Source organism: Leptodactylus fuscus, chromosome 11, assembly GCF_031893055.1.
Source record: "Leptodactylus fuscus isolate aLepFus1 chromosome 11, aLepFus1.hap2, whole genome shotgun sequence".
Taxonomy (NCBI): domain Eukaryota; kingdom Metazoa; phylum Chordata; class Amphibia; order Anura; family Leptodactylidae; genus Leptodactylus; species Leptodactylus fuscus.
Genome location: NC_134275.1, coordinates 41,612,414 through 41,640,016, shown reverse-complemented (window position 1 = coordinate 41,640,016; position 27,603 = coordinate 41,612,414). Strand labels below are relative to the sequence as shown.

The 27,603-nt window shown below is 39.7% G+C and overlaps 1 protein-coding gene across 1 annotated transcript in view; it reads left to right on the top strand.

The window, feature by feature from the left end:
- Positions 1–857: 857 nt before the first annotated feature.
- The window catches only part of PRRX2 (paired related homeobox 2), a 30,636-nt gene continuing 3,890 nt past the window's right edge, over positions 858–27,603 (top strand). The window contains exons 1-2 of the mRNA XM_075258919.1: positions 858–1,378; positions 26,535–26,722. Of these exons, the coding sequence (XP_075115020.1) occupies positions 1,144–1,378; positions 26,535–26,722 (423 nt within the window). The 5' untranslated portion in view covers positions 858–1,143. The remainder of the gene's footprint in view (positions 1,379–26,534; positions 26,723–27,603) is intronic.

Genomic DNA, 27,603 nt, shown 5'->3' with positions numbered 1-27,603 from the left:
TATGGCTGCTTAAAGGCTATTACATAAATGGCAGTGTTTGACGTCCGTGTGAACAAGGCTCAACTATCTCGATAATATCTGACAGTGGAGGTATGTTAGGGAATTATAAGGTAGGCAATTGTCTAATATCTAAGTATAGGTTTGCTTTTGGCTCACTTTAGGTGAACCCCAATGGAGAGGGTCTATCACGTAATCTTGTACTCTCCAAGCTGTGTCTTTCAGAAACTGCAGCTGTCAGGGTATGCTGGGAGTTGTAGTTTGGCGACAGTGCTTTAGGATGTAGTGTAAGTCTAATAACATGATTAGAATACATGATATATGGGGAGGGGGCTCCTGTACAATGACAGGCAATAGAGCTGACTCTCATAAAGGAAAATTATTTATGTTTCCACTCATGCATCATATATATAACATGTATTTAACCCTTGCTTGAGCGCTCCTTGGGGTGCTATGATCCTGTTATAAGGTCATTTATTTCAATATAGGAATTTATGGATCCACCCCAACCTCCGGCAGTCACCCCATAAGCTCGGAGAAAATCCCTTCTCTTCCTATGGGCACTTGTTGATAGAAGCACTTAACCTCACGTTTTGAAGCACTAGGACACATCTTGAAGAGCTGAAAGAAAAACACTCTGACCATCTAATTTTCCTTTTCTTTTTTTTTTTTTACTAGGGGGAAAAAAAAGGGAAGGGGGGTCAAGGGTCACCGCTGACAGAGAAGGAGGGGGCGTGTGGAAAGATTTATCCAAGAACTAGAGAGAGAGAGAAAAGAAAAAGGGAAGAAAAAAAAAAGTTCTGTTTTCTTCTAGACGTCAGCAAAAGGCGTTTTTTGGTCACTTGGCTGAAAGTGCATGTGAGTGAGAGTTGGTCCCTGCCCTAGAGGGGGAGAGAAGACAGGGAGAGTTAAGGGGAGAAGAGAGGGAAGGAAGCAAGATAGGAGACAGCAGAAGAAAGTCAGGGAGTGGGGGAAGTCAAGTCAGTGGAGGGAGAGACAAGAGATAAACACAAGAATTGGACAGACGAGAGTAGGAGCCAGGGGAAGGAGAAGACAATAGTTTTTGAAGAACATTTTTTTCAAAAAGTTTTAATTTCAGAATCAGGAAAGGGGGCAAAGGGAAGTGAAGGGCACAGGGCAAGTGGCATGGACAGGGATCTTGGCCTGGATAAGTCAGGACCCACAAACACAATGCGGATTTTGGAAACTCCAGAACTTCCTCACAGCAGGAAGAACTTTAGTGTCAGCCACCTTTTGGACCTTGAGGAAGCGGCGGCCGCAGGGATGCAAGGCTCCCGAGATCTGCGGCCACCGAACGAGGAAGAGGACAAGGACCCCATGACAGGGGGCAGCAGTGATAGCGAAGTGACAGTACAAGAAGGTAAGTCTCCTCATACCGGCAAAATTATGGGACATCTGGGCTGCACCCATGAGATGCTTCCCAGAGATGGGGAGGGGTCAGCGTTCTTAAGGGGGTGTGTGACTCTCATGTCTGGATAATTGTTCAAATTAAGAAATATTTTCTGCCTCATTGCTTTTGAGATACAGTTGTAGCATGGAGAAATCTGTCAAACGCAGCAGAGTTGAGTTTGTCATGTGCATATCTCAATGCTGAGCATTATCGCAGTGCATTATAATTGGTCAAGTGCTCTGAACGGGACAATGAGACTGATGTGACAGATAGCAGGGCTTGATGGAAGGATACAGTGGCACAGAATAGGTATCAATGTAGCAGAGCTGAGTTTGTCCATGCACTAGGGAAGAGATTGTGATACAACAGTATTCTCTGTGGTTTGCATAGGTAAACCATAGCACTGCAGCCTTGCAGCGCTGGAGTACAAGGTTCAAAACCTGCCAAGGGCAACATCTGCAAGGAGTTTGTATGTTCTCCCCGTGTTTGTGTGGGTTTCCTCTGGGTACTCTGGTTTCCTTCCACACACCAAAGACATACTGATAGAGAATGTAGATTGTGAGCCCTATATGGGACAGTGACTGACAATATCTGTAAAGCGCTGTGTGATATGATGGTGCTATATAAGTAAGCATAATAAATTATTGTCACAGCTCAAGAAGCAAAAAGTTAAATGACCCATTTAGCTCTGCTACATCTATATGTTCACTACACTACAGCCTGTCAATCCTTTCATTGGGCAACTACTGGGTATGATGAGCTATTGAGTAAGTTCATATAGTGCTAACATATTCAGCAACACCGTACAGAAAATACACTTACATCGAGTCTCTTTTACCTTCCCTTTAGTAAACACACTAGGGCATGTTTCAGAGAGAACCAATAAACATAGCTGTTTTTGAGGTGTGGGTATCATATAACATGGGGTTGTATATACTGTATGTATATAGTCAATGTACTGTCTATACTGGTAAAATACAAAAAAATTCCTCCTATGTCTTTTCATTTGCTGTAAATTTTTCCACTTGCCACAAAAAAAAATTCTGTCAACATCTTGTTAGGCCATCTGTTCTATCAAAACTGTAAGAAAAAAATCTCAAATTTTTTACATTAGCCATGGGAAAGGCCACACATTGGCTTTCATATTCTGTGACATTGTATGCAAAATTCCTTCTGTTCCCTAAGGCCACCATTGGCTGTTATGAGATGACAACCAAATAAGATCCCAACAGTAGCATTAAATAAAAATAAAAAGTTAAAATTTTCAAAAATTATACCATTTTTGACAGTTAAAAGAATGCTAAAAATTGTGTTAATTAATAATAGTATATTAAGTATATTAATATCCTATTCAGAAAACATTAACAAAATATCACAACTTTTACTAAAAATAAGTCTGCCTTCAGTCCAAAAATTTGAAATTTACATTTTAATTTCCCTAAAAATTTGAAAAAAACATAATCGGCTAAAATTCAATCACCTCCCCCCTCCATCCTGACGCTTGTAGACCCTGGGGGACAATTTTCAATTATATAAATGGATCCTCCGCGCACATAGAAATGTTTGGTGTTTTTATAGTATATTTCCTCATTTCAATTACTCCCAATGCAGGTTTTGACCATGACTTTGTACAAATAAATTAGTGACAGTTTTAAAGACATTGAGGCCTAATGGTTTTCTTGATGGGGGTCAATTTACCAGATAAGAATAAACCCTCCGCAGAGGTGTAAATTAAGCATAGTGTAAATTATTATTATTATTATATTTTTTTTACAAATTTCAAAAATTAAATTTTTAAAAATTCATTGGAGTAAAAAGTAAATGAACTTACCTGTAGAATTTAGAATTTGGTTTCAAAAGTTGCATTGGGTTACAGAATGAGTTGCAAAATTATTTGTGATAACACTAATAATAATCATAAAAATTATTTTATTTTTTAGTTATTCTGAAATTGGAAAAAGTCTTAGTGTACAAAACATATTTTTGCATAAGGCTCCCACTTAGTGGAGTAATCTTTATTCTGAATCTTTCCTTAGTCTAATTTCCCCTTAAGTGTGTTGATTTATACTAAGTACCCCATAAACTGCATTTGTTTATACTAAGTGCCCCCTACTAGTGCGAGATAACAAAGCTGCCTGTGAACCTACAGATGTAGCAGAGCTAACTTTGTCAAGTAACTTTATGAGGTTGCATTGTTTATGTACCACTGAGTTAGGATAATACATTGCAGATATCAAGATCAGATGAGTCGAATGACATACTCAGCTGTACTATAGCTACATGAAAGAGTCGCATTAGCCATGTGAAACACATACAAGTACAGACCTGAGACTGTAGAACTGGCGACCCAAGTGTTATAGGACTACTAGAACAACATGAGATTGTAAAATCAAAAGAGGAACATTTTCAACAAGAAAAAACTAGAATATATTCTTACTAGATAGATAGATAGATAGATAGATAGATAGATAGATAGATAGATAGATAGATAGATAGATTAGATAGAAGGATAGATAGAGAGATAAACAGATATGAGATGATGGATGGATGGATGGATGGATAGATAGATAGATAGATAGATAGATAGATAGATAGATAGATAGACAGACAAATAGATAGATAGATAGATAGATAGATAGATAGATGATAAATAGATAGATAGATGGCCAAGTATATAGATAAGATGCAGATCTGAGTGAGTGAGAGAAATAGTTATGCAAAAATAGATTGAAAAATAAATAGTGATTGATAGGAGATAAAAATTAGATATGCAAAAAAATCTAGATACATAAAAGATAGATAGATAGCAGATAGATAGATAGATAGATAGATAGATAGATAGATAGCAGATACATAGATAGCAGATAGATAGATAGATAGATAGATAGATAGATAGATAGATAGATAGATAGATAGGAGATAGATGATAGATAGATAGATAGATAGATAGATAGATAGATAGATAGCAGATATATAGCAGATAGATAGATAGATAGATAGATAGATAGATAGATAGATAGATAACAGATAGAAACAGATGCAGCTGAGTTTGATAGATGTAGCAGAACCAAAGTGACTAATGTTACAGATCTGTCATTTGGCACAACGTCTTGTGACTTCCCTGTAACTTATCTGTGGTTTTCTAAAGAATTGCAGGTAAATGTCTAGATAATTGGTTGAAGGATCTAATTCCTGGTCCTCAGAGAGCGGATGTTACGTTTTAAAATTATTTTTAAAGAAGCGGTAAATGCAGCCTCCAATCTCTTGACATCACAAATCTGTATCCAATCAGTGACAGATTTTCACCCAACCATTTCCAATCTTTTACATATATTTCCTAGAAGTTGAAAAAATCCCAAATCCCCCGGTCTGGGCCGAGCTTGTCCTTTCTTAATTGTACTGGTAGCGGTTTATTCAGGCACATATGTGTGGTGTATGTGTATAAATACTGATCCCATTACAACACGTGTGACTTGTGTGTCTTTTATTATAGGACGTCCCTTTTTCCAATTACCAGCCATTAACTAGAAAGTGGCAACAGAAAAAGACGAGTAGCAAGAAGTCATTAAACCTTCCATCCTCGCAAAGCTACTGTCATGGCTTCCCATAACAGAACAACTTCATAAACAGCCCCATAAGTCAATTTAAAAAAAATCTATATTTTATTTACCAAAGTTTTTTCATAATTTGGGCCAAATTTACCCTGAAAACACCCAATTTTATTTTATTTTTTATTTTATTACTTTGGTTGGTACCAGTACTAAAACCTTAAAAGAAGATTCTCCCAGTTGGGTTCTGGTGTCTGAGTAAGTCTATTTTTTGGCCCAAGTATCAACATATGATGTCCATGACCATGTCAATAAAACAAAAAATTGGCACAACTTTGACTGTTTAATAGAAATTGGTGCCTTTTATGAGTTTGCATTAATTTTTTTCAAAATGGTAGATATGTGTGCACAATATGACGCCACTTTCTATAACTACTGTTAACGAAAATTAAGTGTCCACATACACATTAAGGCTGGACCCTCTGTGCAGGTGTAAAAGTCTGGAAAATTTTCTTTATATTTTTTATTCATTGTTATATTGGTATCAAACTAACTATCAGAACAAAACATAAAATTAACAAAAATAAAATAAAATTGAGAATTTTTTGAGCCAAATTGCACCCAAAATCGATCTAATTTGGTAATTTTGGGGAAATGTTGATTACATGAAAAAATAGAGCATTCTCTATTTTTTTCACAGATCACAGGCACCACACAGCCAATGAAGTCAGTTGTCTGAATAGGCTCTTAGGGCAGTTTAGTGACAAGCTTATTACAGGTGCTTTAACCTGACCGCAGTCAGCAAATGGATCTATGATGCTAAGAATTCAGGTGAGTATACCTGCAGTCAGGCCTGTAATGTGACTATCTGAGACTGACCTTAGGGGTGGTCATATTACACTCCTGTACATTCACCATGTTGTACAGAGCTGTAATATGGTAACCATTATGGAGCCATACTGTACCTCTGATCTCATACACCGGTAGGAGTCCGTGAATGGACTCTTTCCACCCAGCAAGGGGTACTGATCACCTTTTAGTCAATGATAATATACGGAATGAGTATAAGAGTTAAATAAACAGTCACGTGCTCCGGTATTGCTCAGACACCTTTGCCAGGTTTTGTCAAGATCTGATACTGGAGCATGTAACGTTTCCTGTCGGATTTCTACGTATATTTGTATATATTATATTTGGAATACGGTAGGTCTGATACTGTACCGTAGAACAGCACACAAAAGCACACGTCTGTGGATAGGCTCTCTCTTATGTACATGACACCAATCATGGAGCCCCTAGTGGCCATATAGTCATGAAAAACAAAATTCCAAAAAAATGATGATCATAAGCACGATCTTCCTGGTAAATACCTGCCAGCTTGTATTTAATCGGATACAGGGATGTGACATTTTGTTTGACTGTAGGCCTCAGCCGAGGTAGCTGGGTAATTGCAGAGCGGTGTATAAACAGGGAAATAGTGGATATAATTGATGTCCCTGTTTATAAAACACATCACAAGCTATGTTATCATAAAAGAGATTAGGTTTCCACTATTTCCCTGTTTATACAATACGTTACAAGTAACCAGTGACCTATAGGTCTGCAGGCGGGCACATCAAAGAGGTGTCGGGAGGGGGGGGGGTAGAAATGACACGTTATTTAGGCCTAATTAAGACTACTTTGTTTCCTGGCCTATGGTCCTCCTATACATAGGTTGTATTCATCCACAGAACAACAGGCCATGAGTACTAGCGGCTTAGGGCCTGCGCTTTGTAACTGTCTTCTGGACTGAGATGACTTATTTTTTTCTTTCTCTACTTTGCCCGGTATTATTTCTGGCTGTTGCTAGTGTTGTTTTTGTATCCCCACCCTGCACTATACAGGCACATGGCTCCAACAAAGGGGGTGGGGGGCAAGAGATAGAGGGAAGTACAAAATTATCAATAAACACTACAACAAAGGCTACACAAATGTTGTGTTATGTAATATCGTATAGTAATATAGTATAATATATATAGTGTTGTATAGTCATGTAGTATAGTAATATAGTATATAGTATATAAAGTACAGTAACATAGTATAGCAATATAAAGCATAATAATATAATATACACAATATATAGTATAGTAATATAATATACAGCAAATAAACAATAGTAATTTAGTATTGTAATATAACATACAGTATATAATTATAGTAATTTGATATACAGTATCTATAGTATAGCAATATAGAATATCAATGTATATAGATAGTACATTAATATAATATACAGTTCATAAAGTATAGTAATATAGCATATTATAATAGACAGTATATAAAGTATACAATTTAGAATAACAATATCATATACAGTATATATGGTTTAGCAATATAGTATAGTAATATACTATATAGTATATATGGTATAGTAATATAGTATAGTAATATAATATACAGTGCATATGGCATAGTAATATAATATACAGTGTATGGTATAGTAATATAATATACAGTGTATATGGCATAGTACTACTGTATAGTAATATAATATACATAAAGTATTGTAATATAGTAATTTAGAACAAAAAAATGGGAAACTGTCAAGGAGAAATTGTAAATTTAAAAGAAATGAGTAATAAAGTGTAAGCAGTTATTAAAAGCCTTTGCAAATCTGCAATATATTTACCATAAACTAAAAATACTTGTTTTATTTTTTACATTTTTTTATAAACAAATATTTAAAATTAAGATGTCATCAATTTAAAAAAATGGGCCAATATAATGGAAAACCAATATTGATTTTTTTGTTTGTTTGTTTGTTTATTTTTTAAAGGGGCTCTTATAACGTAGAACCAGTATCTTGTTCGAAAAAGGTGAAATTGTGGGGGGAAAAACTCAGCACCAAATTCATTATGGATTCCCTTTTCTGACGTAGTCTCAATTAGTAATAACAAATCCAGAAAACAGAATATAATGGTGGGAATAAAAAAAATCTAATATGTAGAAAAAAAAACTTTTTGGACTTAGGAAAAGTAAAAAAAAAAATGCCTATGATGGAATGAAATTAAGGGTTTCTGACAATGGGTTTGTCATATTTAACCGACTACAAGCCGTCACTGGCTCCAGTAAAATCTGATATATTAAAAAGTGCATTAAATACAAAAGTGACATGTATCACTACTTAAGACATTTTTTCTTTTATAAAGGGAGTGGCTTGTAGATTGCACAACGTGGGGGCCATTTATGACAGGTCACCTTGGAGCTTGTGCCAGTCTATTAGAGACAATAGTCACAAGACATGGTCTCAAATTTACCCCCCCCCCCCCCCCAATTTTATTGATAATCTGCCCCACTGTGCTTTGTCTGTGCGTCGTTTGACATCTCCTTCCTGCAAACAAGGTCTGATTTAGAGTTAGTCACCTTCTTTTTGACAGATGCCAGAGGACAGAAGGCGGGGAGGAGGAGGAGGGGGGTGTTAATTTTAAAAGATCAAATGCTAAAGAGGAAAAGAAAACCCAGCATGGCGTATTAACCTGTCTCCTACCAGAGAGTGCTGCGATACATCTGGTTCCAAAAGGGAACAATTAAATAAAGCAATTTTTGCAAGGCGCCAATAGCAGAAATTGAGATTTTCCACCCAGTTCTGGCTGGCGCTGCTTCTGAACATGGAAATGTACATTGTAATCACCGTCTCAATATACATAAATAAATTGAAGCCGGGGGAGGGGCACCATGCCAACGCTGACTGCCAGGTATTATACCTACCTCCCAGGGAGACATGGCAAATAATGCAGCTAATGTGGTTCATATTGGAGCCAATGCGACATGTCTCACTATTGTATCATCATCATCCTACATCCTGTTGTGTTTTTAGGGAATTTTTGTAAAATAGGGGGAATTTTTGATTTTTTTTTTTAAATTTCTGGGATATTACAGCAATTTCTCTTTCAGTCTAGGCAGGGAAGAGAGGAGCTCTTACAGCCTTTGTCTGTGATGGAGCCTGTGGCTGAGCAAAGGCGCCAGCATCTGACATTAAACCAGATGTTGGGAGGTGCCGCTCACACGCAAGGAAAGTACAGCCACATGGGCAGGAGAGCAACACAGGAGGGGCCTGTATAAAGTGTGCCTGCAGGCAGGAATCAAGAGTGGGGAAACGTAACCAGAGAAGTGGCATCAGGCATTCAAATAGGGGATCTGAAAGGAAACAAGGGAAGAAGGGGGGGGGGGGAGGTTAAAGAAATCTAGAAAGTGGTGGAAAAGGGATAAATAATACAAAAGTAGAATAAAAAAATATATAGAAATGAAAAAAATCTACAATTTTATGCCATTGGGTTGTTAAAATTCTAGTCAGTTCTTTCCCATGTATGGCTGAGGCCCCACATTGCGGAAACGCAGCTTTTTTTGTTGTAGATTTTGTCGCTTTTTTTGAGCCAAAGTCAGAGTAGATTGAGCAGAAGGGAGAAGTATAACAACTTTTTACAGAGTTCCCCCTCCTTTTGTAGCCATTCTTGGTTTTGGCTCAAAAAAACGCAACAAAATGTGCAACAAAAAAGCTGCGTTTCGCAACGTGGGGCCTCAGCCTATGTCTGTTTCTGGAAGAGTTGGGTGGAAATCAGTATATTATATGTGTTTGAATGCTGAATCGGCCTAGTAATACTTTCTCTTCTCTATAATGTCTTCCAGGGTGCTGGTGCCATCCATTGTATTCAGAGGTGTAATGTAAAGGGGTATTTCCATCTGGAACCTTTACACCTATCTCAAGAACAGGGGTTACCTGGCTCATGGCCTAAGTGAGTAGAAAGGTGGCCATTTATCTCGCCTTTCACTTTTATGGACGTTTCAAAAATATCTGAGCCTACCCATTTGGCTATTTTCGGAATTCCCATAGAAGTGAATGGAAAAGGCTCTTGTAAGCTTGTGGCAATAACCCTTTAAAGTTCAAGTGCTCCGGTGAAATTCTCGGTGACAGGGCCTTCACCTACTATGTACCATTTGTAATACTGGAGTCTTATGTGGTGGTCTTTGCGCTAGTTGATTTGCCAGTGGCCATAGTACCCATCATATAAGTCGTCACCCAGCTTTATCAGATACAGGTATAACTAGACTTGAGAGCTTTTGTCTGTGGTGAGGTGAGATTTCGGTGCATTTTGAAAATTTTCACATAACAATTTCCTTATTTAATAAGGGCCATTTTGAGACACGACACACCTCCTTTTTATGACGTGGGCACAAAGTGTCCTGGTTACACCCCGATTTTGTGACATGACCTCACATATAATATGATCAGCAGCCCATGCGGTAGGTTCACCCGCTCTTCCAGGATACTGGGATCACCCCTTCTTGCAGGAATCTCCTGGATGTTTTTATGAGGGTTGGCAGCTATGGATATAACTGAAATAGTAGCACCCTATCCAAGTTTTAACATTTTGAAGAGATTTATCGAAACCAAAGCAGGGTCAAAGTGGAGGTGTTGCCCATAGCAACCAATCAGATTGCTTCTTTCATTGTCAAAAAGGCCTCAAGAAAATGAGAACTGGATCTGGTTGTTAAGGGCAACTGCTAATTTTTTTAAAATATTTTTTTACCCTGCACAAGTTTTCATGAAATCTCCCCCCCAAAAATGACTAAGACGGATGTTTTACAGAAAGACAAGAGCCAGGACGTAGGATAAACTGGTGTAGGCCGGGATCCAAGAAGGGAAAAAAAAAGTGCAGGATTCGAGGCGGCACCAAGACACTAATTGTAACCACATTGGATTGTTTTTGGTAATGAGATGAGAGCCACGGTGATATGAGGTCAGCGAATGTTATGATCATCACTGAATGGGACTCAGGAAAGCTTTAGAGAGGGTCCAGCTCGGCCGGCGTGTGGTATTAAAGGATAACCGCATGGTTGTGGGGGAGGGGGTTAAAGAAAAAAATTGTTCTTGAGAATAAGTTAACATAATTTCCATTGCTGGGAAAAAATTGCTTCACCACAAACTGCATCGACGCCTAAAAACCACAGGCCCCGACTGACTAAACGGTGCTCAGTGGTAGAAATCTTTGCGGTCAGGGGTATAAGGACTATAGATAAAGCCTATTAGGCCCATAGGTGGCAGCTCAGATTTGCCCTAAACCTCCACAATACTAGGGTGCAAGTTTCGGCCCTCCACAAAGCAACATGCTTTACTGTTCTGTCTGTCTGTGCTGATGAAGCAGAGCTGAATTTGTCAGAAGTAGAATTGTTGTACTTGGCATATTTCATAGAGACTTCAGCTAAACGTATCGCATTGTTATAACAGTGTACAAAAGATGTTGCACAGAATCGGCTCTGCTACATCTGGCTGGGCGTACCACCCTATATGTGTCATGCGTGTCTCTTGATAAAAGTGCATGACAGAACCAGTAAATACAGCACACACCTACTGAGGAGAACAGTCTGCAGAGTGAGCTTGGTGACCAATGAGCTTGGAGAACAAAGATTATGAAAGGGGTGGTCATAAATTAAGTGTAATGGGATATTTCAGCTTGGACACTTATTCTATATTCAGGAGGAGAAAACTGCTCCAATATAGAAAACAAGGTTCCCCGATCTGTGTCCTGCAGCCATTGTGAATGGTGAGATGACGCACATGCACACCCCTCTTCTTTCACAGCAGCCATGAGATGGGGCTGGGGGACCCCTATTCTCAGTAGGTGAAGGTTCCAGAAGTGTGACCCATATCCCGTGGATTACCCATAAATGTCCGTGATAGGGATACTGCATAACGCAACACTATATTTGCTATATAAATTCTGCACCATTTTGATCGGGGGACAGATTTCTTACCACAATGTGCCTTAGGGCCCCTTCACACGGCGGATACGCTCACCGCTTTGGAGCGTGTAAACGTTCCGTAGCAGCGGCGTCTAAAAGCAGATCGCATTGTTTTCTATGGGAGCCGGCAGACGCGCGCTCGCCATAGAAATGAATGGGCTGCTTTTTCCATTCATTTCTATGGGGAGCGCACGTATGCCGGCTCCCATAGAAAACAATAGGAACTGCTTTAGACGCCGCTGCTACGGAACGTTTACACGCTCCAAAGCAGTGAGCGTATCCGCCGTGTGAAGGGGCCCTTAGAAGGGCAAATGGAAATGAGCTGTCTAAAGCCCAAATTGTGAGACTACCCCATTTTTGTGAAAAGAAGGAAATTGATAATGACATAAATAACACTACCACACACTGCATACAGCTCTCACATAGCACTGCTATATTAGCGCCAAATAGTGCTGACATAATAGTGTCATATAGTGCCAATATAACCACGCTGAGTATGTCACATAGTTCCTAAATAATACCATAGCCATCGTGACCATGATGGGGACTGGAGGCCTCTAAGGTCATTGGACAATTCACAATTTACGGTATAATCTTAAATTAACTATAGACATTAGATAAACGTTGCCCAACCAAATAATTTTGGTGGTATCAGGTGACCATCTAACTTGTATGGTAGTGTACTGACTCTCCCCAACAGTAGAAGTCAGGGGGAAGAAGGGTCAGGCATGTTGTATTCTAGTATGTCTGATCTTTTTCTTCTCAAGAGTGATAACCCATATCTCAAGAGAGATATGTCCTATAGTGCCTTATACTCGTCTTCCTATTGTTCAGCTGAACAATCGTTATGTCAACAGTCACCTAAAATATATGGTCAGCTTTACTGTTTTTAATGGTAGAGAGCCATCTCCACTAGCTTGGAGAATGTCATGTGATCCCTCTTAGCCAATCCACAATAAGAATATGGCTTCCTTTAACCTCTATTTTGGATCTTCAAGGGGGTATTTGCTGGGTGATATGGTATCCATTAACTTAGTTATATTAGGGAACCATGAGTCAAACTGACTCATTTAGGCTGGATGAGATGACTATTTAATGTGTATGGGGCCCCAAACCTTGATGAGGCGGAAAAGAAAGATTAAGGCCTATTAGATTTATTAAAAGGAATGTGTCATTAAAAAATAGCCAAGTTTTTATGTTAAACCTATTTTTAATTATCTATATTTTTTTTTTTAAAGTACTATAGCCTACAATTTTCACTCTGGCCGCTAATCCTAATAATAGCCAAACACTTGACAACTCTGTATGGATTCTCTTTGTAGCAGTCAACTCATTTATATTACAGACAGGATTACAATAGAACAGGGTTAAGCAACCTTCAGCACTCCAGCTGTTGTAAAACTACAAGTCCCAGCATGCATACTTGCTCTGCTGTTCTTGAAACTACCATGGAAGTGAATGAAGCATGTTGGGATTTGTAGTTTCATAGTAGCTGGAGCGCCAAAGGTTGCTGACCCCTGCAATAGAAGATAACACCTCTATAGATAACACCACTGAGCTATCACTATATCTGCTGCTTACAATAAATGCTATCATAACTTATCTCACATCTCCTGGCACAGGGAAATGCTCCCCTAAGCCTCAATAAGTCTATTGCTGCCTATGGTCATGACTATGCTGTAAAGTGTATCACATTCAGAGGTATAACTTCAAGTAGGAACCCAATATAGAATCTGTAATGGGGCCCTTACCTACGCTATGCCATAATAGTAGTATATTTTATGTGGCAGAGGGAACTTTGGGGCTCCCTCATAGTCAAGGGCCCGGTAGTGACTGCTACCGATTCACCTCCTATAGCTATGCCCCATTCCCTTTAAGCATGTCAGATCCTTTGTATCCCCAGTCTCTCTCCACATTAAAATAAACATGCCAAGCATGCAGATCTATGATGAAATTGTGCTAAAGGGGCGGCTGCGGCATGTGTAGGGTTGGTTTCGTATTTGGTGACCTGCCCCAAGTATGTACAGTGCATTCGGCAAAAACCTCTTTTGTTTTGCTGATAGGGCCTTGGGTTAAAAATAGCGTTCTCCTGTCGTGAGTGTTCAAGTACAAGCCGCCTAGTACAGAACCTATGTGTTGTAGAGCCCTGGCGGCTGCCACCTCGGCGGCGATTCATGGCCGGCCACTTTTTGTACTGTAAATGTTGCTTTTACTAATTGGAGACTAGTTCCAGCAGAAGCAATTATCATCAAGTGTATTACAGGCATCAGTTGTGGTCCAGGTATAATAAAAGCTGTGTTTCCCTTCGAGCAGCTGTGGTGGCAGCAAAGGTTTTAGCGGGGAGGGCAGTCATTCCTGTCAGCGGCTCCATTCCCCTCACGGCTAAAGAGGTGAAAAATCCATGAGAACATTTTTGTGCAACATGATCACTAACCCACATCCCCTTCCTTTCTGATTCACTAGTCTGCAAGTCCATGGCTAACCCCTTCCCTTCCAGACAGGCTTGTTGGTCCAGGCCGTGCACACAACACCTTGGTTTGGTCTTCATGTTGTTACATTTTTCTCCATCTTCTTGCTGACAATGAATAGAAATATTTGTTTACATTCAGAGATTGAAACATTATCCCAAGCTTTTCCTACTTTCCCACAGCTGTAGTTTGTTACAATGTATCAGTGTAGGGAAATGCTTGTCTTCTGCAGAATTCCCTAAATCAAACTTAAGCTGAGTTCACACAGCAGAATCCACCTCCGAATCTGGCTCAAAAAAACATCTCCCATTGACTTCAATGGGAGCTGTTCACTTCTTTTTTCCACAAGTGTTTTTTTTTCTGTTTGCGGAGAAAAGAAGCGAGCTGCCCTATCTTGACGCGGATCCCGCAGCTGAATCTGTTGCAGCGCGGCCTAATCCTGAGCGGAATGCCGCGACTGGATGTCAGTGCACGCCGTGGGAGGTGTTTTTTGGATTCTGAGGTGGATTCCACATTACAATCCGGTCCAAAAAACTGTGTGAACTCAGCTTTAGGGCCCCTTCACACGGAGTAAACGCGCGTGTATTTTGGCAAAATACACGTGTAAAAAATACACGTGTAAAATAAGACTCCCATTGACTTCAATTACATTTTTTTACACGTGTAAAACAACATGTCAAAATACACATCAAAATACACATCAAAATACACGTCAAAATACACATGTAAAATGTCATTGAAGTCAATGGGAGTCTTATTTTACACGTGTATTTTGCCAAAATACGTGCGCATTTACTCCGTGTGAAGGGGCCCTTACTGCTGTGCAAAAGGAGGACTTGGTATCATTGGGGCAGTTTTTACAGGGCTCCAGAGATAAGCAGGGGTGCCCATTATTTTTTAAACACCATTTTTTCTTTTTAAATAGGCCATTGCCTTCTGGATTAGTTCAATAGGTTATGGACAATATTAATACTCATCTCTCCCCATTCCTGACATCTCCACTTCAGCACACCTTGCTCCCACACATGATGTCTTCATGCTGTTAGTGTCTGGATGTAACATGCAGCAGCATACTATGTGTGGACCATTAAGAGGGCATTATAATGTGTGTAGGGACACTAATAGGGGATTATACTGTGTGTGGACCACTAAGAAGGCATTATATAATGAGTAGGGGCACTAAGATGGCATTATACTGTGTTGGGGGAACTAAGGGACCTTATACTGTGTTTATGGGCACTAATAGGGCCTTAAACTGTGTATAGGGGTACTAGGTGGGCATTATTCTGTGTGTGGCGGCACTAAGAGGACATTATATTGTGTGTGGGGAACTATTAGGGAATTATTCTGTGGGGGGGGCACTAAGAGGGCATTATATTGTGTATAGGGACACTAAAGGGCATTATACTGGGTATAGGAGTGCAAAGAGAACATTATACTACGCGTAGGGACAACAAAAGAATGTTATACTATAAGTGGGGTCACTAAGGGGGCAGTATTAGGGAGACCTCAGACATAAGTATATTGAATATTAGTATATTGAATTCTCAGCAATATAGCTCTTAGGCAAATACTTTTTACAATTTGTAGTGATTTGGAAGTAACTTTCCTGATGGCCGGTCTTGATGGTGCCATGGACAGAATACCCAGCAGCACCTCTGCTTCACAGTATACACTTTGTATAGAGCAACTGCGTCCTATGGATTGTGACAGGAAGAACAGTCATAGGGAATGCAACTCCATAATATCCATCTTTGCTTTAACCCATTTTGGTAGGCACGCTTCTTAACAATTTCGATGACTATAACATTTCCATATAGCAGGATAAGGTCATCCCTTCGCCGTCAAGAGAAATGGTTGTGAGTCAGGCACTAAATAATGATTGTAAATAAAAGTGACATTATTTATCTCCTGATGCAAGGACAGCACTTCATCCAGTCAAATAAAAATACTTTACTGGCAGCCGCTAAGATAATATATAGCTGCACTTAAAAGCATCTCCCCCTCCTCTGTCATTTGATGTTTCACTGGATCAGGTTGTTAAAGGGGTTTCCAGGGTTAGAAACAGCACCACAGCTGTCTATAGGTTATGTCTGGTATTGCAGCTCAGCCTTAGCAACTTGAAAGGTGACAATGAAATATCAGACTAGGCCATGATCAAGAGTGATGCGGTTTCTTTAACAAAAAAAAACTAAACAAAAAAAAAAAACTAAACTTTTTTTTTTCTAATCCTGAACAAAATGCTGATTCACATGGAGAAATTTTACACTGAATTTGGAGGCTGATTTTGATGCTGAATCTTAAAATCAGCTCTAAAATCTGTCTTAAAAACAGCTCCAAAATCTGCCTCCTATTCATTCAATGGGAATCTCAGATAGAATCTGCCTGAAGAACGAGCCTGACTTCTGCTTGCTGAAAAATCTGCTTCTGTCTCCTATTGAAATGAAGGAGAGGCAGATTTCAGGTAAAAGTTGGTGCTGATTTTGAGGCAGAATCTACCTCAAAATCAGCTCAAAGTTCCTCTGTGTGAACATATCCATGTAATTCTTGATTTAATCCTTCGCAGTTTACATTGAAACATTGAAGCAATCTTGTAAATATTCTATTTTTGTATTTAAAGTGATTTTATGTTTTATGCACAAGTCACATCCAGAGCTGTTCTCAAAACTAACCCCTCGTTCACATCTGCGTTGGTAATCCGTTCGGGGGAGTCCGCATGGGGTGGGGACCCCCCAAACGGACTACCAAACACACTGGCAAGCAATGTGCAGTGAAAGCACACGGACCCCATAGACTATAATGAGGTCTGTGTGCTTTCCGTGTGCTGCCCGCACGAATCATGTGGACATGAAAGTAGATCACAAAGTAATGTTCTGTCCGCATGTTCCGTGCAGACACCGCACAGGTAATTATAGTCTATGCGGTCCGTTTGCTTTCACTGCACACTGCTTGGCAATGCATTTGGTATTCTATTCGGCGGGGTCCTCATGTGGACTCCCCAAACGAATTACCAAACGCAGATGTGAACGAGGGGTAAAAAGGCCTCATAATGCGCTGCTCTCTGGTATCTGAAAAACAGGGGAATTGAGTATTTGTCTATGGAAGAAAAGTTATATAGGTTCTTCAGGATTAGAGACAAGATTCAAAAACCGCACCACACCTGTCCGTAGACATTCCTTGTATTGCAGTTTAGCAATATTCACTGGTTGTGGATGAACTACAATACCAGACTCCATCCATAACCAGACATGGCACTATTTAACCCTTGGCAACCTCTTTATGCTAAACTTTCACAAATATATGCATTTGTTCATATAGATTGTAAATTTGAATTCAAAGTTGGAGGTTTTTTATGGTTTATGGTTGCCAATCAGATTTTAGCTTTTATTTTGTATGTAAAGGTTTAGAAATATAAGCAAATGTCTGATTGGTTATGGATGATAGTAGTTATGGCTCATGGTAGATGGTGGGCTACACAGTGGGCTCCTCCTAAGCATCAGCTTGATAACCCAAATTTTCATTCGCCAAGTTTAGTGCTGACATCAGCCATGGACAATAGCATGGTCATTTAACCAGCACTGTCGCCTACATCCCCATTTACTAAGCCTTGCCCTTTTGGAAGCTTGTTACAGCCCTTTTTTTTGCTCGTCACGCCCCTTTTTGAGGTGGACAAGAAATGCGCTATCAGTTCCTTTTTTGCGAGGTAACCACCATACAAAGTGCCTATGTTAACTCTATTATGACTGAGAGTAGGTGGATGTTGGAGATTTATCCATTCCTCTTGGATGCCAGGAGCTCACCCCATTTTGTGTGCAATTGGCAAGTATGGGGAGATCTGATTACAAAATGTTCCCCTGCTGGAACAGAAATCAGCTGTACTCCTTGCAGTAAGTGTTCGATCCTCCTGCAGTGACACCACAGGGAAAATGAAGTATTACAGAGTGACCATTCAGTTATCAGACAGGACAGGTCTTCCAGAGCGAGAGACACTCTTTGTAAGCACTCTCAATTGTGGCCAATTGATGAGAATCCTGAAGGACCCTAAATGGAGACCCCTTTAATATTAGCATATCTTTCAACTTTTCCTTTTTCCAAAAGGCAATCAAAATTTACAGAAAAGAGGTGTTCCTTAGAAGAGCAGGGGGTGGTGCGTAAAACATGCCTCAGGTTCAGGTTGCTGATTATCATAACAGGAAACCATTAAAATATGTTAACTTACATTTTGTAAACTGATGGTCACACCGTGATGGATTTGGTTTTTTGTCAAAATTCTTGAAGAAAATCTGATTGTGGGCCTTAATGGGGTTGTGCCAAGTTCGCAAGTTACTCCCTATTGATAACTTTATGATTGTGGTGGTCCAACCTAAACCGGTGTGTTCCAGATGTCACACCTCCACTGATGATGAAGTTATCCCATCAATACCGGATAATTTCAAAATTTGGTACGATCCCTGTCTGACGGAAGAACAGCCCTTGTAAGGCTCAGTTCCCTACGGTCATTCCGTTCACCTCTCTGCATGCAAAAATGTGGAGAGAAAAGCGCTGTAAACCGAACGGAAAGCACTGGGACCTCATTAGAGTCTATGGAGTCCACGGGTTTCCTAAGGTAACCGCTTTTTATGCAGATTACGTTTCCGTTCGGGGGGTCACAGAGGTGAACCAAGCCTTACCCATAGCAACCAATCAGAGCGCAGGTTTCATTTCTAATACAGCGTCAGAAAAAATGAAAGCTGTACAGTAATTGGTTGCCACGACAATAGGACCTGTCTTGTTAGCTTTGATAGAGAAGGGCTTTAGGCCTCATGTACACAACCAAGTGTGCAGTCCAAGGGGGGATTCTGATTTCTTGTTTTGGTAATTATGGAGCAGGCGCTCTCTGACCACATAGATGTCATCTGAGTGTCCGAATGCCTTCTGTAAAAAATTGAAACCTCCTCGACTTGCACACTCGGTTGTACTCGTGAGGCCTAAAGGCTGTTTAATCGGATGTACAGTATAGCCTGACACTGGATTATGATAAATTATTACGTCCTTATTTTCACACAGGAATACTATATAACATGCATACTATCGCGGCATCCTCTGTTTCCCCTACACGAGGCGGTCACCTGACCAGGCCGCTTCGTATGAACGCCACGTTGTGTTAATTTGTAAACTCCTCGGAGAGCCCCATTAGAATGAACTTATTTTTCCTCACCTGTCATCGTCCGCGATCGAATTTCCAGTTTATTTTCCAGTGGAGCTGTTAATTAATTAAATGGCCGATCTGGTGACGGGTTAAAGCAGGGTGGGGGGCTAGGGGAAGGACGCATTAGACCCTCATCACCTTCAGGAGAATAATAAACATTGAAACTCACTCCCATAGCGCGCCCCGGACTCTGTTTATTTATATATTTGGGGAAGATTTATAGTTTTTTTTTCCTCTCCCAGGACCCGTACCCAGATGACAAAAAAACTTGCATTAAAGAGCTGTAAATAGGATGTGTAACCCTTTCCGCCATGTTGTATTGCCCTCAGCCCCTGCACAGGGGCTCAGTGTCACAGTTATTCCACAGGCCGTCTCACTGGGGTGTTGTACTGAAGCGATAATTCCTAAGGATTAGCTATTATTTATAGAGTCGAAGTGTTAACATAGCCGAGTCGAATAGCTACACTTTCAAGGTATTACCGTTTTATACACCAAAATCTCTCACGCAGAACGTCCCCATAGTATTGTACAGGTATGAAAATCCTTTAAGTGCCCTCTGTGTTAACCCCATGGCCGCTCCTTTAATTTTTTAAAAACATTTTCTTAATGGAGTCGAATAAAAGCCACACGCGCATGAAAAGGAAGAAAAAAATAATATTTTTTTTATGGAATAAAACAAAAAAAAACCTTTATTTGGTGCGAGGTCCAATTATCCGGCCTGTAAAGAACAGCTCTCATGGCAAAATATCCTAAGGTTATTTCAGGGATCTTGTAATGACGCCATTACATCATGCTTGAAAAAAATGAGGAACAAATGTATGGATTTACAATCACGTACATTATGTATTCAGCGCATTTTCCATCTTGGTTAAATTTGCCTTGTCCGGCGTTGGCAAGATGGAGTTGTGGTACATGTTTTCTAGAATTTCCTGTGTCGCCACCCAGTGGTCAGTCTGGGGTATTAAAAATGTAGATATGAAATGTAATTTACAATGTTCTTCTTCTGATATTACGTTATCTTCCCTGATGTCGCTTTTCATCGTTGGTGTATCTGAAGCCTCTGCTGATAAACCTTTCCACATATTCAGCTACTGGTTAACCCTACTGATCCATAGATTCCTCAATAGTTCCCAGTTTAGTCCTACTTACCCATCACTGAGATATGGTTGGTGGTTGGACATCATTGGGTTCCTCAGCTGCTGTGCCCTCTGGTACTGCTTCATAGCAACACCACTCAGTCCAATCCCAATGGTAAGTCAGGCCTTCTAGTAGGAAGACACTGGGATACATTTTTAAGAAATAGAATTTCTCTTGTTTTGTATTCAGTGTCTTCACAGTCCTGAAGCAATGTTGATCCTAGTTCTACAAGTGATCCTACTGTATACGACTGACTACACTAAATCTATAGAAAAGCGTGGTCATCTTAGATGGTTGTCTTCTTATCAAAAAAGTCATCATTATCTTATTCAGGGTTCACAAAATGTATCTGAGGTCCAAAGTTGAGAACTGTATTAGTTACATCTGCCTTAAAGTAGTGGAGTATCTTAGCCAGATCCACTTCAAAGTGATAGAGTATACTAGTTACATCTGCCTTAAGGTGAAGACCACTTTGGACACATCTGCATTGTAGTGGAGGACTCTCAAAGTTAAATCTGGTTTATAGTGGAAAACTATCTTTGCTACGACTACCTTGAAACTAAGTGTCTCTTAGCTACTTTAGCTTTCTTAAAGTGGAGGACTCCCTCAAGTGAATCTGACTTAAATTGAAGGACTATCTTAACTACATCTATCTTGAAGTAGATAGACAGACAATGTCAATGGGCAGATAGGCAGACAATGTCATAGCTATGTCTGCCTTGAAGTGGTGGACTATATTAGCTACATTTGGACGACTCTCCCATAAGGTGAAGAAGATCCTAGATACATCTGTGTTAACATGTAGGACTTTCTTAGCTACATTGTAAGAGTGGAAGACTGCTGGTATTTTAGCTATGTCTTCCTTGAAATGGAGGACTCCTGAAGCTACATCTGCCTTGGAGTGGAGGACTCTCTTAGCTACATCGGGTTAAAGTGAAAAACTATCATAGTTATGTGTTTTTACGTGGAGGAATCATTTAGTTACATGTGCCTTAAAGTGGAAGGCTATCTTAGCTCTTAGCTGTCTTGAAGTGGAGGACTGTCTAAGCTACCTCTGCCTTGAAGTGGAGGACTCTATATTACTTACATCTGGTTTTTAGGGAGCTCCTTTGTTACCACAGCCTTGACTAAAGTTAAAAGGAGCTTTGGGTAAGGGACTTGGCCTCCTGAAGAATGAACTTTGGGAGATGTTCTTACTATTTATTACAAAATACCTAGAGTATTAGGTTAGCTATTTATATTAATATTCTGGGGGTAAAGGACTTATTGTGTATTAAAATGAAAATCTAACGTCAGAGGTTCAGAGCAAAGCATTAGAGCGTTATTAGTTTTTCTGTAGGGGTGGGGGGGTCTTATGAATCCTGGCCAAGGTCAGGGAGTCTTAATTCACCCCTGCTCACCCTCATAAAGCAGCGAGGTCGGAAAACCTTCTCTGCAGCTCATAACACTTACATTATAGCCCCATCAGTGCAGACTATGGAATCCAATATAACACCCGCTGGACTCCAAGCTGGAAGCGTTTAGTGAAGGTAACAGTGATTCCCTGAGGACAGAGGCTTCCAACTTTTTATATGGAATGTGGTCTATGCTGTGGATGTAATTTGGCTACATAAAGCCGACCATGAGAGGTTTACCAACACCTACGTATCTTCATTATCAGCCCCGCTCAACACTATTGGTGTGTTGCCCAATTGCAGAGGTGTTGCAAAGTGACTTGTTTAATATTGAACACTAAGTAATATAAGGTACTATTAACTGTATGACGGTTTATTTATTTTGTACGAATGAATAGAAAGGTCTTTTTTTCTGGAACAGTGCCATCCTAGTCAGTGGCTGTGTGGGGTATTGCACAAGAACATATGGTACATGGCATTTCTTATAAAAGCTCTATAAACTGTACCATGTGACCCCTCTCAGCTTATGAGTCTAGCACAGGTTTTGTTACTTAGATCTGTGACTGAGTGTTTGGGGGTGCATTCAGTGGGTACAACAGAACTAATTTAGTTATAGATGCCCTAATATAAAGATTCCTCATGCATTATAGTGAATCATAATCAGGAAATCTCTCCAAAAAACTTTACAAAGAACACACTGTTTATGAGAAAAAATCGAATTACTAATATCTGGCTTTGACTCGCAGCTTCATGCCAATTCATCTGACTGCTTCTTAGGTACCAAATCTCTGTCAATGGGTTTTTGTCACATTACCCATGTCTATGGTTCAAGCTGCTGCCCTGATGGAAGAAAACAAACAGTGAAGCTTAATAGTTCTCAATCACATAAAGCATTATTAATCAGATATTTAGTAAAGTTTATTTTCGAAGATGGTTCGTGGGCACCAAATCCTGAGAATCCAGTTTTCCTCACATTACTATGTGTATAGTGTATGTGAGTAATGGCAGAAAAGGAATAATAATGCTTGAAAGTTCTCAATTACTTATTGCCATGGTAATCAGATTTTTAGGAAATTGTATTTTCAAATTTGGTCATTTAATTACCAACATTGTTCTTTGGCACCAAATCTGTAACGACTAGTTTTCCTAATGGGCCACATAAGATTCATTGATGTTCCATAGTGCTCAATCACTTCTAACAATATTAATCCGATTTTTATTAAAAGTCTTTTCAAACATTTATTTCAGACATGTTTCTGAGATGCCAAATCCCTCACATTACTAGGTGTATGTACATGATGGCAAATAAGAACAGGGATGCTTGATAGTACTCAATCACTTCTAGAAGTTATAGTAACCAGATTTATAGTAAAATACAGTTTAAATAATGGTCATTTATTTTCATGAAATCCATAGTCATTAAATCCATAGCCACCAGTTTTTCTCACATTACTATGTGTATGTAGATGATGGCAGATAAGGACAGTGACGTTTGCTAGTGTTCAGTCACTTTTAGTAATAGTAATCAGGTTTGTAATAAACTTTATTTTCAGAAATTATGATATAGTCTCAAACATGGTTGTTAGGCACTAAATCCCTGACAATCAGTTTTCATCACATTACTCGAGTATGGATTGAGTTGCTGATATGATGGCAGAAAAGAACTGGGACCCTTGATAGTACTCAATCACTTAAAGAAATATTAATCAGATTTTTGGCAAAATGTAATTTATGTTCAAACATGGTTGTTAAACACTAAATCCCTAGCAACCAGTTTTTCTTACATTACTATGTGCACGGTTTAAGAAAAGGAACAGTGACACTTGATAGAACAATCACTTATAGAAATAGCAATCTGATTTTTATTAAAATTCCTTTTCACAAGTGGTCATTTAATACATTATGCCACATTCATTAAATGCTTGGACTTTGAGGTTTTAAGAGGTTCAGTATACCCAGTTTAGCAATGGTGGACATCGTATATATATATATATATATATATATATATATATATATATATATATATATATCTCTCTTTTCAATGGACCCCTCATTGGTTTCAGATTTACACGTGGCAGTTTTAGGAGATCCCTTATAGAGCACAAGGAAGAGTCAAGCTATAATATAGATGCCTTTCATCATAACAGCATTAGCCGTTGGTATCCCCAGCCTGAGCCCCCAGCATATTCTGCTGGTTGACATGTCGTCATTCCTCTCCATACCCTAACTGTGAATAATACATATCATATGTTAAGTGCAGACTACTGACACTGCTTTGCACAAAGCTTCAGTAACTGAGAGATAACATGATGCTTGAGGAGTCTTGGGATATAGACCATGGTCCCAGAAGGGGGGAACCTGAGACATTATGTCATGGTTTATGTTGTGGGCATCAAATTCCAAATTGTCTTGAATGTTGTAAAAGGTCTGGAGCCAATAGAGGTAATGGGGAGTTCTTCCAGATGACAGGAGGAGACTTTTCTGAAAAGCGTCAGTAATTTACTAACACATTGACTTTGTATAGCAGATAATCTAAGGCTGAGGCCCCACATTGCGGAAAAGCAGCCTTTTTGTTGCAGATTTTGCTGCCTTCTTTTGAGCCAAAGCCAAACTGCAGCAAAATTTGAAATTAAAAAATCTGTGTTTCTGCAACATGGGGCCTCAGCCTAAGGATAAGTTCACACAGGGTTTTTTGGATTGGAACCTGAGGCAGAGGCTGCCTCAGGTTCCGATCCAAAAACCGGGAAGTCGCGACTGAAAGCTGAAAGGCTGGCATCCAGCCGCGCGCTCTGCTTCAGATTAGGCCCAATGAATGGGCCTAGTCGGGAGTGTCTTCAGGCCGAATCACGAAAGAAAACCGCCTGAAGAATGAGCATACAGCCTCAAAACCCTGGCCAAAGAACTTTGTGTGAACTTACCCTTAAGGTGATTTATGCCTGTGGATATATTTGGTGTCTCTTTAGGGAGACTTCACACGGAGTAAACGCGCGTGTATTTTTGCAAATGGTACACCTAGCTTAATATTCCTCCAACAATGTGTTTTAATGTATCTCTTTCATTACATTTAGGGGCAGAGCTGATTGACAGCTGATTGCCTCCTTTTGGATCATGACACACCCATTTTTATATATGTCCTTTTTTTGAGGTGGGCAAGCAATGTGCTGGCCACATCCCTTTTTCAGGACAGGACAGGACTGGCACATAAAGTGCCCATGTCACCTGCAAAATGAGAACTACAGCAGCATTCTACCAGCGCTGGTAGATCTACCAACTCTTTGGGGTGTCCAGGAGGTCTGCCATGCTTTTAAGATCTTCCCCGAGGTTTCGGGAGAGTAGGTACCTGAATATATGTAAAATGGCATTCTTTAGGGCATTCCATTATAGGTTTTGTATATGTTTCACATAAACAATGGCATATTTCTCTAGTCTAATTCTGTATGAAGGTCAAAGGTGTAAAGTCAACATTTTTAAAGTGATATTTCCGCCATATAATACATGGTCATTACAGATCTGATTTATCAGAGACCTCAGATTATTTGCATTGTCCCTTAATAATGGTTGCTTCGCCTTGGCTAAAAAAACCCATCTAGCTGTTGATGGTATAAAGACTTTCCATATCATAGGCAGCGCGGTGTATATACTCATATGCCTCCTCTTCTATGCCATAGTTACACCTATATTACAGCTGTACACTTGTGGCATCAGCCTATGTTGCACTGAACATCTGATGACTTGTATACATGTTCAGCACAACAAATACCACAATAGCTGAAAACCAATTTTTGGAAAAAACAAAGGCATTGTACCCGTTGTGTAAGAAGGATGTCATCTGAGGGCAGGGCAGGCGCTATTAGCTTTGTATATCGAGCTAAGCTATATTACAGGAAATTAATCTGCTCAGGCTACATCTCAAGTTTCATGGCAATTCTTTTTTGTGTATCTGAAACAAAGAAAATTAATGTCTGTTACGTAAGAATGTGACATGTAGCGAGCCAAACTGATGCCCTCTGCTGGTGAAACTGAAATAATTTAGCTTTAATTCCAGTATCTAGACTTTGGAGGGAAATCCTATGCCCTATCAGTTACACACATGTTCACACTGCTGTTTTTGGCAAGCTGAGAAAGAGGCCTCCAAGATTAGCACACTTTACAACAGTTTTTAACATAGTTTTTAAATAGAGCTCCTTTTTTGTTTGTTCTTTTTGATACACGGCATGGGAACAATTTGTTTCCAGCCTTCTATTCCTTACTATTGGATTTTCTATGCTGATTCTGCATCAGAGAGCATAGAGGAAAAACAAAAGGAAAAAAAAATTGCTGAAAAAAATCCAGAAATCAATGGGAGACAGATTTTAGGAATTTTTGGCTCTAATTTTGATGAGGAATAAGTCTCAAAATCAGTGCCAAGAAAGTAGTGTGAACGTACCCTATCGCCACAATCACACATACGCGTTCCGTTTTGCATCCATTTGGGATCCATTTCACAGATCCCGTAAAAATAATATCCCATAATAGTCCGTAAACACAGATCTGTAAAAATAGATCTTTTATTGCCAAATTTCATGGTTATCTACAGTTTTTTTTTTTACCACAGTCTACTTTGTATTTCAGGTGAAAGTTCCATCTCAGGATGTGCGAAGAGCGCTCGGATAAAAAAGAAGCAGAGGAGGAACCGGACAACTTTCAATAGCAGCCAGTTGCAAGCTCTGGAGAGAGTGTTTGAGAGAACTCACTACCCTGACGCCTTCGTACGAGAGGATTTGGCAAGAAGGGTTAACCTGAGTGAAGCAAGAGTACAGGTTAGTGCTTTTGAGACAGTGACATTGCTCTGAAATGCTCTGTGCTGCTGGAAAACTCTGCTCCTGTTCTGTAACTCTCCTATTTGTCTGTAAGCCAATGATCTGACTAGTTACAGGGTATCCTATGTTTTAAGGTTCCACTATAGTAGTTGTGCGGCAGGTTTTCTTTGTCTGAAAAAAAGCCAATAATAATTCCAGTATGCATTTTTCTTCCCCTATTAAATCTATAGATAAATGTTATTCCGCAGCTAAAATTACCATACTGCGATTTTGCACATTGATTGTTTTTCCAGCGTGTTTCTGCAACAGCCAAAAAAAGGCTGTGTGTAAAACCAGCCTCATTCTTATGCCCTGTTCACATCTGTGTTTGGATTTCGGCCGGGTGAGTCCGCATGGGGACCCTCCGAATGGAATACCAAATGCAATTGCAAACGCGGTGCTGTAAAAGCACACGGACCCCATAGACTATGTTTTTGCCGCACGCTGCCCGCACAAATCATGTGGACAAGAAAGTAGATTGGGAACTACTTTCCTGTCTGCAAGATCCCTGCAGAGATCTGACGGCAACCACATTATAGTCTATGGGTTCAGTGTGCTTTTACTGCACCTGCGCTTGCAATTGCGTTTGGTATTCCATTCGGGAGGTCGCCATGCGGACTCCCCCGGCCAGAATCCAAATGCAGATGTGAACGAGGCTTTACACTGTCTCTTACGGTTTTTGCATCTAGACTTTGTTGCCTTGCAGATATTGTTGTTAGCTGAGCAACTGTCTCCAACATAAACTTGATGGAAAGGGGTTCACATACTTTAATTCCGCTATGTAACCATTATATTATATATGACTACTCCACCTGATTTGTGATAGGTCTGCTGTGATGGAT